Source organism: Trachemys scripta, chromosome 12, assembly GCF_013100865.1.
Source record: "Trachemys scripta elegans isolate TJP31775 chromosome 12, CAS_Tse_1.0, whole genome shotgun sequence".
Classification (NCBI taxonomy): Eukaryota; Metazoa; Chordata; order Testudines; family Emydidae; genus Trachemys; species Trachemys scripta.
In genome coordinates, this window is record NC_048309.1 from 35,245,930 (window position 1) to 35,258,187 (window position 12,258).

Below are 12,258 nucleotides of genomic sequence, written 5' to 3' on the forward strand. Positions count from 1 at the left end.
TGATTAAACTTAAAATGTGCCTGCAAAGGTGACACTAGTATTAATTATTATTCACAGGTTCATATATTTTAAGGCCAGAAGATAATTTAGTCTGACCTCCTGTATAACACAGGCCAGAGGATTCATCCAGATATCCCTGCATTGAGCCCAATAACTTGTGTTTGACTAAAGCATTTTCCAGAAGGGCATCCAGTCTTGATCTGAAGACATCAAGAACTGGACAATCTACCACTTCCCTTGGTACTTTGCACCAAATGGTTAATCACTTGTTACAAATGTGTGCCTTAATTTTAATTCAAATTTGTCCGGCCTCAGCTTCTGGCCATTGGTTCTTTTTCTGCCTTTCTCCACGAGAGAAGGTAAAGGTATTGTTTTACTGTAATCATCACCTCTCAATCTTCTTTTTCATAAGCTAAACAGATTGAACTCTTTAAACCTTACACTGTCATGCATTATCTCCATCTCTCATTTTCCCCCCTCTTTTCTGCAGCATCTCCAAATTTTAAGTATTTTTTGTTTAAAATATGGATACCGGACCTGGATGCAGTAGTCCGGTATTGGTCTCACCAACCCTGTGCACAGAGGTAAAATTACCTCCCAGCTCCTCCTCTGAAGTGTTCCCACATTTACAAATCAGAAAATTTCAGAATTTACATTCCATGCAAAATTTTGAAACTTCAATTTTTTTGTTGCTGTTTAACATGAAAAGAAATTAGCACTGTTCCCATCTTCTGGAGTTTCCCCAGAATTCCAAGATTTATTAAAGATTAACATGAGCAAGACTAGACAATAATTCAACAACCACAAGTCATACAAATATATCATCCTGTTTCTTTCCAAGTAGGGAACAGAAATATTTATTGAACACTACTGCATTCCAGAATCATATTAATGATTTTATTATGTCCATGTAGTAATGAGCCTATATCATTACTAGGATTTCTTTTGTTTTTAGCATACTTTAAAAACATCCTTCTTCTTGTCCTTGCCCTGCCAGCCATGGATTTTCCCCATATGTCTTTAGCTTCCCTTACCAATTTTCTACACTCGACTGCTATTTATTTTCCCCCTTTTTTCCATTTTGTTACATATTGCTTTTCTTTAAATTCTTCCTAATTTCTGCCTTCGCTTTGCTATTGAACCAAAATTGGCTTTTAGCCAAATATGTCCTTTTTCTTGACTGCAGAATCATGGCTTTTGGACCATCTAATAAACTCTTCTTTAAGAATTCTCAATTTCCTGTCTCAATTTTTCTTCCAAATCAATTTTGTCCATAATTTTCCTCAGCTTTGGGAAATTAGTTCTTTTGAAGTACCAAGTATATCTATTACTGGTTGGAACTGTCCTTTTTTTTGCCCATAATGGATGTTATCAGGTCATGATTACTGGTCTGCAGGAAATCACTAACTTCCAGTCCAGTGATTAATCATCTTTATTTGTCAGAATGAGGTCCAATATAGTGTTACCTTGTATTGGGTGCAATACCTTTGGGTTAGAAAATCATCATCTATAATTTTTTAGAAACTCTAATGATGTTTACTACTGGCTGCATGAGACCTTCAGTATGTGTGTCCCAAACATAGCTCCTCCATTACAACATATTTATTTCCACACATGGGAGACCGGTATTTAAGGAGAAACTCATCCTGGTCTCTGATTTGATTAAGTGGTCTCTAACAATATCCCCCCTCCTGAGCGTTGTTAGTTAGAACACTGGCCCATATGCATTCCAGACTGTTTTAAGTCTGGAATGCATAAACATTAAAACATTAAAACAGTTCTGAATTATCAATAACTCTTAAACAGGTACTGGTGTCTTTAATGTGGAGTGACAGGCCCATCAGTCCCCCCACCACACCCCTTTTTATTCACTCTTTCCTTCCTGAGCAGGTGATAACCAATTATTTTAACATCCCAACCAGTTATCAAAAATGTCAACTGTATCAAATCTCTTCTCATCGGTGAGAATTTCCCTTCCCTCTTGCTTGTTACCTAGCATTGTTATATGGCAACTGAAAAAAATATCTCTTCACATCCTTCAGCCCCTGGGTTCCATTTGTTCACAACACATTGAGTTTGAGTTTGTCCCACATTTGCCTCCTTAGCTCCCTTCCCAGCCATTCTTAATTTAATGCCATCTCGACTTGTCCAACTAGTCTCCAACTGAGATGATTATAGAGACTGGCAAGGGCTTGCATGGCTGAAGGAAGTAGTGTCACCGCTTGTATTCCAGGGATATTCAGATAATTTAGGTGGAGATTTTGAAAGGAGCCTAAGGGAATATCAATGCTCAGCCACTACTGCAAGTCATCTAGGATAGCAAGCCTTAGACATCTAATTCCATTAGGCCCTATTGAAACCCCCAGCCAAAGCCTGCACCCAGATCTGCTTAGGCCTGGTTGTAATTGCAGTGTAATTACATTGTAATGTGGAGATAGGCTTATTTGCTGAAGATTGGACCCCAAGTCATTTTCTAGTAGAGACTCTAGTGTTTAATTCTAGGCACCCATATTTGGAAATATCATGTTCATGAAGACTGCCATGTTAGAAAGTAAGGAAGAAAGAAAAACAGACTATTTATCACAATAAAAGTTCAAGGCCAGACAGAGAGATTCCTAAATGAATTTTATAGTGAAAAAGAATTTCTCTGTTCCCTTTGAAAGTTATACTGGTTTAATTAAACCCATAGAGCAAAGAGCAAACTAGATAACAACTAGTCAGGAACTTTTGTTTCAGTTCAGAGTCATATTCTAAGCCTGACTTGTAAGATCAATGAAGATTTTGTTTTAACGAATTCAGTGTCTTCTTCCATCATATGAGATAGGTCATCCAGATACAATCAGTTAAATGCACGGAGACATAGAGACTCAGATAGAAATTCATGGACAGGAATGGATGAGAAAGCAAGCAAGCAAGAAGACCTTTCTGATATACTCACAATGGTGATATCAGCAGAATGTGGCTCCATCCACTTTGACCTGCAGCAGAGTTGAAGTCTTTGAAGGATGAGTGGCCCACGTTGGCTGGAAAGCTGGGTTCAGTAGGGAATAGTTACATGATGGCACCAGACAGTCATGGCAATATTCAGTCCCTTGACTTCTCCCCTCCTAACTCCAACCCTGACAGTCCTTGTTCTCCCTACCTACCCTTGCACTAGCCCCGGTCCATACAAACACAGTTATGGGCTAGCCTAGGTGTTGAAGGTAAGGGTCTACATCATTCATATCCACATCTCCCCCAGCTCAGAAGAATCTAACCTTCCCTTTAGCATCCCCACTTGGACCTTCTCCTTAGTCTTCGACTCAGCCTGCGTCTACCCTTGCGCTGTACATAGAGCACAGGCATTACACATATTGCTACTGGCTGCAGTGAACAGCAGGCTGCATCCGCACCTGTCACTGGGGTATGAAGCCACATGCCACAGGGAAAGGCTCTGGCAGCAGGGAAGCAGTGGCATGCTAGACTGATAAAAACAGCAATGCAGACATGGGATGCACTGGTTGGACATGTAGAGAGTTGTGCAGGGTACGTACCCTAGGGTTTAGGCATGTAGGGCACTTTATTCACCTAAGCCATGCCTTACCGTCTACCCTGCTGACTATACCCATGCTAGCTGGGCACGAAGTGTCTGTCTGCTACACACCACTGTAAGTGTAGACATACACTCTGAGAACCATCCCACTCCATGGGTCTGCAGCCCTTGCCAAGACCTGGGAAGCCACCACCCATTCAACCCGTCCTACTAGAAGCAATTGCTAAAATCAAACGTGTGATGGGGTACACAGAGAGTGGCTGGGATTTTCACAGGGGTCTAATTGCTGTAGGTGTCCAATGCCCATTGACTTTCAAATAGGTTAGTCATCTAACTCCCCTAGGCTCCTTTCAAAATCCCAGCTGATATTTGTTTCCTTTAGAAAAGGAAACTGTCTACCGGTGCTAAGGATTATCCCCCCTAACCAGATCTCTCTTTCCTTACCAGCGGATTCTCTGTGCATATCCCCCCAACCATATCCAGCCACCAGAGGATTCCTTGAACATCTATTAATCACTTACTCTGGGTCAATTAATAAAAAAAAGTGATTTTATTAAATATAAAAAGTAGGATTGAAGTGGTTTCAAGTAATAACAGAGAGAACAAAGTAAGTTATCAAGCAAAATAAAACAAAACACACAAGTCTAAGCCTAATACATTAAGAAACTGAATACAGGTAAATCTCACCCTTAGAGATGTTCCAATAAGCTTCTTTCACAGACTACACTTCTTCCTAGTCTGGGCCCAATCCTTTTTCCTGGTACAGACCTTGTTAGTTCCAGCAGGCATCTTAGGTGAAAAGCAGGGGATTCCACATGACTGGGACCCCTTTGTTCTGTTCCACCCCCTTTTATAGCTTTGGCACAAGGCAGGAAGCATTTGTCTCTCTCTGGGTTCCCACCCCTCCTTCCAAATGGAAAAGCACGAGGTTTAAGATGGATTCCAGTATCATGTGACAGGGTCACATGTCCTGTGAGACTCCTTGACTCCATTTTTCCAAGGCTGGTCCGCAGGTACCCAGGAAGGTTTGCAAGTAAACAGAGCCATTTACAGGTGATTGCTTCTGAAGCACTCTTAATGGCTTCCACTTAACATGTTTACATCAGTAATAAAAGTTTATATCTTATTCTCCTAACTCCAGATATAGAAATAATATATGCAAACAAATGGGATGAACACACTCAGTAGATCATAAGCTTTGTTATGACACCTTACAAGAGACCTTTTGCAAAAAGCATACTCCATTTGCATTATATTCACACTCATAAGCATATTTCCATAAACATATGGAGTGCAACATCACAACCACCCTCACCTCCATCTGCGTACCCTGGGTGTGTGTTCAGAAGAGTATCAGGAGGCCTGGGGCATAGATTATGCTCAGTTAAAAATACTGGACCTCATTGTTGCGGGACTCCATGTATTATGCATGTGCTGTGTATGCTGGCAAGTAGAACGCTTCATAGTCAATTCCAATGGGGGAATTAGAGAGACGATGCTTCCCAGCCCTAGTGTCACTGCAGAGGACTGAGAGTCAAGACTCCAGAGATCTATTGCAATTGTATTCTAGTGGTTAGAGCAGTGGAGACTGATGCCGAGCACTGTTTTCCTGGCTGTCCCACACCCTCCTGGTATAACCTTGAGCAAACCCTTTCAGCATACTGTCCCTCAATTTCCCCATCTGTAAAAAGAGGCAATGCTATTTCCCTGATTTCTAGTATTAATGATGAGTTCATGGACTGCAGGATCTATCTATCTAGCTAGCTAGCTAAACAATTTCTCCCCTCATTCATCATCACCAAGAAAAAAAATCTTTAGGCCCAAGTAGACCTGTCCCCTTCACACCCTTCTCTCAGTGATCCCTGTGCAGCCCCCTCCCCTTCTCACTCTTCTCTCAGTGACCCCTGTGCAGCCCCCTCCCCTTCACACCCTACCACCAGTGACCCCTGTGCAGTCTTTTAAGCTTCCAATTTTTTGGAATGGACCAGGCATGGCTGCTCTCTTTGGGCCGCTGGGGACACTTTTGGGGTGTAGATATCATATCCCCTCCTGAAAAGTTTGACCACGTGACCCACTGCCCTGTCCCGAGGTCCTGTGATGACCCTTGGTCCCCCGCATTGCTTCAGCCCAGCCTTGCCCCAAATCTCACCCAAAAGGGTGGCCTTGTCTTTTACTTCATCGGTCACCTAATAAGGTCCTGTAGAGCGCTGTGAACAACCCAATAGTAGCTATTTCTCTTTCTTTAACAGCAGGAGACATACACAGATCTATGCCAATACAATAAACTCCACACACATTTGCCTGCCTCAGTTTCCTCACCTATCACTATCATTCTTTTGGCCAGGCTTAGGGGTCTCTGGGGCTATCCTCAATCCTGATGCGGCTGTACATGGCTACACTTCTGAAACAAGGAGACTTCACCCTTCCAGCTCATGGTCTCTGACCTTGGTTGGACAGTTCATTGTCCCTCTGTAGACCTGCCACAGGAGTAAAGCAAGGGCCCACAGGCCTCAAGCCTATAGGACAATTAGCTTACCAGAACTAAGGCCTAGGTATAAAAGGATGATGCACGTAGTTGCTACGTACATTGTATTTAACTGATAATTTGACCTTAAGTTATAATATCACAGTAAACAAGAGGGGTACCTGATGGGAAAAAGCAAAGCAAGGAACTCATAGTCTCATGGACTTTAAGGTCAGAAGGGACCATTGTGTATGTTTTAGGGGATGTTTAAAAGGATGCTGAGCTTAACCGAAACTTACATGTACTAGTTGCAGATGTACTATGGCCACTAATTGACATAAACATTAATGACTATAACATAAGTGACTGACTGACCTACTGAAGATAAGAACTCCAATATTGTTGAGAGGTGCAAGTGAGTTGAAGGAGGAAAAGAACCCATCATTAAGATGTATAAAAGATGTTGGGCTTTGGCGTAACACCCTATCAAAGGTCAGACCCAGCCTGAATGCAGTGTGATAAGTGGAATGCGTTGGCCTGATGACTCCACAGACGGCTTCACCTATTCTGGGGCTTAAAGGATGCTGTGAGTATAGAACTGCTATCCATTTTGTATTGGCTCTACCTCCTTTGCTGTGTTACACTGTCTGTGATCTTGGTTGTTTTGCTAATTCATTTTATACTTCTGGGAGAACAGGATGTGACTTGTTTCTTGGGCTTTCCTCAAGAGCCTCATTCTATTGATAATTCTATTGCGGTGCCTGATTTGGAGGCAGAACCTATCAAACCACTGTGTAGTGTATCAAAATAAATATCTCCCCTGGTCAGTCGGGGTACACCTCTCATGCCCAAAACTTCCCGTGTGTCTCCTTCAGTGTGAGCCTTTTTAGACCCTCCTGTTTTGCCCCCTTTGTCTCTGTGTTCTACTGTTAGTAACTTTCCATCTCCAAACCCTCAGCCCCAGCGAGGCCATGGAACCAATCTGCTTTGCCTTGAGTAGGCTGTCACTGGCTTCTAACAACACGTCATTGTCCATGGTAATGCAGACACTTGACACATCCCCGTCAGCCCATGCTGGACTTTCCATTTCCACAGAGGAATTCAGAAACATGGCAGTTTTAATAGTGACAATTTCAAAATGTCAACCATCATTCATAAGTTGTAAACACAGATCCCCCAAACCATCCCACCATGCTGCTTTCACAGTCCAACCTCAGTGACCCCTCTGCAGCCCCAACTCCTTCACATCCTTCACACACTGTGCAATACCATTCCTTCATGATCTGCTCTCAGGTACTCCTGTGCACTCGTGCAGACCTCAGCGGTTTGCACAGGTGTCACTGGTGATGGTACGAATTTAGCTCATAATGTTGCTGATGATAGCCCAGCGAACAATAACACCCATGCTCCCTGGTGGAAGACACTCACTGAACCGCAGTATGTTAGCCTAGCTAAGGACATGTTCACTTCAACACTGTTGATTTATACCCGCTGTGGATCTTTCCCATTCACTTCCACAGAGCTCCACAAATTAACACCAGCTGAGTATTTTCCATATTAACTTCAATGGAGCAAAGTTTTTTTACTCCAGCTGGGGATTGGGCCCCAATGACTACAATGGAAGTACATCACTTCCTGTGGAATTGGCTCATTGACTCCAATGGAGCAAAGTCGATTTATACCAACTGAGGGTCTTTCCCATTAGTGTTAGTGAAGCTGCACTGATTTGCACTAACATGTCCCACTGACTCATGTCCTGGGTCTATAATTCATTCACTAGCATGCTGTTTTCATGAGGACATGGGTGGTTGTGGCCAGTGGTTAGAGCAGGTCTCAGGCCTAGTGGTTACAGCTGGAGTCGGTAGTCAGGAATAAGAGCCAAGGCTCAGAGCCAAAGTCAGAAGTCAAGAATCACAGCCATGGCTCAGGACCAGGTAAACTGGAGTATGGGAAGGCAGGACCCAAGATAGGACTAGGGCTGAAACAAAGCTGGGAACAAGAAAGCACAGGTGTTCTCCCAGCCACTGGTGAATACTTTGAGCAGCTGTGGAACTGCTGCGGCTGCTGGGCTTAAAAGCCAGCCCACTGACTCTTGACACCAAACAGGTGGTGTCTCTAATTAGGCAACCCACTTGTGCTCGTTAGGTTGCCTGGAGACTAGCTTTGCAGCAGACCCTGATTCCCAACAATCCTTCCAATAGAAAAAAGGGAAGCCAGCCCTATCACAGGGTCATCCACATTTTCTAATGTATAATATTTTTTAGAATTTGAACAAAATAAACCCACAGAAAATTATTACAGCTTGACCCGACACAATGCAGCAGCCAGAGCTGAGAGCTTCCCAGTTTCAGTCAACTGCAGAGGGGGTGACCCAGCACAAGAAAACAGGAAAATGACTACCAAAGAAGTAGCTAAAAAAATAGAACTGGCCAAACTAGAAGCAGAAGAAAATGAAAGAAAACATCAGAGACTGCTTCAATTAACAAAACTCAAGACAGACCAGAGAGCAAGAGAAGAAAAAGCCAAAAAGGAGGCCCATGAAAGAGAGATGGAGCTGGAAAAAGCCAAAGAGAAGGCCCACAAGAAAATTATTACAGCTTGACCCGACACAATGGGTCTTATAAAGGGAACAAACACAGATACCTACTGAGAGTTGTTAACACTGTATGACAAGTTCATGTACCTTGTTAATAACAAAATTAAAAAATCATAATTTGGGAAATCATAATTTTTAAAAATTATGTCTTTATTTTTCTCCCCAAGAAGAGCATTCTGCTCATCAGTCTCCTGATGGCCTTCTTCATCTCGGCATTCCTCAGCGTGTAGATCATCGGGTTCAGCATTGGGGGGATTACAGTGTAAAGGACCGAGACCACCTTGTCCATAGGGAATTTCTGGAAGGGCCGGGCATAGATGAAGATGCAGGGTACGAATATTAAACACACCACCATGATCTGGGTTGCGCAGGTGGACAGAGCCTTGCGCTTCCCTTCTGTGAGGTGTGTCCTGATCTTGACTAAGATGATTGTGTACGAAATGAGCAGGAGAATGAAGATAATTATGACAATCACCCCATTGTGGGAGACTATCAGCAGCTCGGACAGGCGGGTGTCGGTGCAGGCCAGTTTCACGACTTGTGGGACATCGCAGTAGAAATTGTCCAGGACGTTCGGCCCACAGAACGGTAGCTGGAGGACCATTCCAATTTGAATAGCCGAGTGAGCCAATCCACCCAGCCATGTGCCGGCCACTAGCCCCATGCACACACCCCGGTTCATGATAGTCAAGTATCGCAATGGTTTATGGATAGCCACGTACCTATCAGCGGCCATCACCACAAGTAAAAATACCATAGCACCAGCGATGAAGTGGAAGAAGAACATCTGGAGGATGCATTCATTGAAGGAGATGGTTTTGCGCTGGGAAAGGAGACCCGAGAGCATCTTCGGCACACTGACTGTAGAGTCACTAATATCTATGAAAGCCAAGTTGGCCAGCAGGAAGTACATGGGGGTATGGAGCTGGCGGTCAGTTATCACGGTGGTGATGATGGTGAAGTTTCCCAGCCAGGTTGTCAGGTAGACTATGGAGAAGACAATGAAGAGGAATCGCTGCAGCTCAGAACTCTGGGTGAGGCCCAAGAGGACAAATTCTGTCACAGGGGTGGTGAGGTTCTCCTGCTCCATTTCGTGTCCTTAAAATATACCTGGAAACTGAATGACAATAATAATTAATAAAAGTTTATAATAATTTTTCAACCTTAAATTACTGATATTGACTCCTTCTTAACTGCACCCTAAGAAAGACATTGGGTTTGGGTTTGGGTTTGGGTAGGTCTGCATTTTCCTATGTAACCCCCAAGGAGATTATCAAAATTCCTGGGGCTCTGTCTGCTGGCAGCTCTGGGGGAGCCAAGGCAAACTTAGAGTCTGCCCGGCAACCAATAGGGAGTGAGATGCCCCTCCCAGGGAGTTCAGGAAAGGGGAGAAGCCATTTTTGAGTTGGTCAGGAGCCAGCCAGGGCAAGGGCAGGACTGGCTGTGTGGGGAGTTGGTGAGTTCCAGGCCTGTATGCAGGGTTCCCCCTGAAAACTGGCCTCTAGGGACCTGTAAGCAAGATCCCTTAACTGGGCTTTTCCTTCTCCACTGATGATTCCCAGTTTGTAGAGTTTTGCTGGGAAACTTTCCCAGGCAGGCTAAGTTAGCCCTCCAGCTCCCTAGGTGAGACCAGTCACCACATGGTCAGCTTTGCTTTGCCTGCTAGTTCAGGGCTGCTGCCTGCTGTGTGTATGTCTGGATGCTGGGCTAGGAGATGACAGTTTGGATTTTAGTACAGTTGTGTAAACTGCACCTTGAGCCCTGCACCCCTTTGTGGTGAGGGGAAATCCTGGGACCAAGACAGCCTGATTCCTGCCTGAAGAGGATCCCTGCCAGCAGAGATCAGCCCCTCTGCAGTGACTGAGGAGTCCAGAGTCATCTCTGAACCTAAGGATCATTCATGGAGTTTGTGAGTGCACCATCTGTTAGTTAGTCAGTCAGGGAATTTGTTTTGGGGACCCCCTGCTCTCTGAACTGTGTCCTCAAGTGACGGTCTGGGGATTTTATAACTTGCTGCATATTAAACCTGTGGAGGGATTTACCACCTCCTCCCACTTGTGAGTCCATTGGGCTGTACTGAACCCAGTCAGCCACACTGCTAAACCACTGCAGAGAAGAATTTGTGGTCATTGGTCATCAAGGGCCCCAACAAAGTATGCGTACCAATGGGACACTAATCTTACATTTGCTACCTCAAGTCACATGACTGAGGAGAGTCACAGGTATTAGCAGCATGGGCACCGGTGACCCTAAGAATAGTGTTTTACCCTGTTATGTATATTTGTCTCCTGTTTAATATAATTATTGTGTTGAATATATTGTATGTGTTTGTGTTATTTCTTGGAAGTCTCCAACTATCTGGAAAGTAAGTGGGGGTTACGTTGTGGTTAGTGTTTTCCTCCCAAGCTGCCCTAGTAACACTGCCAGGAAAGAGCAAGAGGGGTGAAGGCACCGCCAAATAAATTCATAGGAAAAAATAAAAAAGATACACCCTGCTGAGTGGGTGGCGGGATTAAGAAGAACCCAGGCCTGTCCATCAAAACCTGTAAGCAGATTGTCATTACAGAAGGTAACCGTGTGGAGAGGGGACGCTACACCTAAATTAAATACTATCCCCTCAGCCCCACTGCAGGGGAATCCTGCTTCACCAGACCCTAAGAGCCAGGGATTTCTCTACTCACACACCCTGAACTTTCCCACCCCCCCCCGCAGTAGTCAACTAGTTACTACTACTACTAGTAGTCAATTTAGTCCAGCCAACCCTGTAAATCTGAACACCCCCTCTCATTTCAATTCCTGGGGAAAGTACTGACTGGGGCTCTGCGAGTAGCTTGGGAGTGAAGAGGCGTGGTTTGCTCACCCACCATCAAACATTTGGAAAATCTCTAGAGCTGCTTGAAAAAGCCATTATTTCCAGCAACATCTTTGAAGGGAAAAAACTGATATTTTTGGTTCAAACTTTTTTCACAGGGAATTTTTTTTAATGAAACAAAATGATAATGTTCATTTCATTGCTTTTCCTGCCCAATTTTTATTTTGATTCCATTTGTACTGAGATTTTCATTTTGATTTGGCTTTTGAAAAAAAACCCAAAACATTCTAGTTTTCTTTGTTTGGTTTTCTGTTTTCCATATCCTGCCAGGCATTTTCTCTCCCATTTTTAATTTGCTATTTGGAAAAATGGGGGCAGGGGAAGGAAGGGGAGAAAAAAAGTGTGAGAAGGTGAGAAAAAATGGCTTTTTTACCCACTTGAAAATATAAAAATTCAAAATGTATTTACGCGTCTGTTTCTGTAAAAGAATATCAGCCAGCTTTAAAGGAGATTGGGATGCTGCTGTGAGCAATGGGGGAGAATGGCTTTGTGGGTAAGCGACTGGCCTTTGGGAGCGAGGTCCAATTTCTGTCCTGTGCCACAGACAATTGTTGTGCCCATGGATAACTCACATCCCTGCCTTGTCTAGGATTTTCCAAGGAGAATAAGGGAGTTATGTGACCAGTTCCCCTTGATCTTCCCATTGATCAGTGAATTCCTAACCTCTCCAGTAAAAACAACAAGGAGTCTGGTGGCACCTTAAAGACTAACAGATTTATTTGGGCATAAGCCTTCGTGAGTAAAAACCTCACTTCTTCGGATGCAACCGAAGAAGTGAGGTTTTTACTCACGAA

At 43.8% G+C, this 12,258-nt stretch overlaps 1 protein-coding gene across 1 annotated transcript; it reads right to left on the reverse strand.

Moving 5' to 3' along the window:
- Nucleotides 1-8,734: 8,734 nt before the first annotated feature.
- On the reverse strand, nucleotides 8,735-9,682 carry LOC117885853 (olfactory receptor 4D2-like). Its single transcript, XM_034787367.1, has one exon. It carries the CDS (start codon nucleotides 9,680-9,682, stop codon nucleotides 8,735-8,737), a length of 948 nt encoding a protein of 315 aa, XP_034643258.1.
- Nucleotides 9,683-12,258: the final 2,576 nt, after the last annotated feature.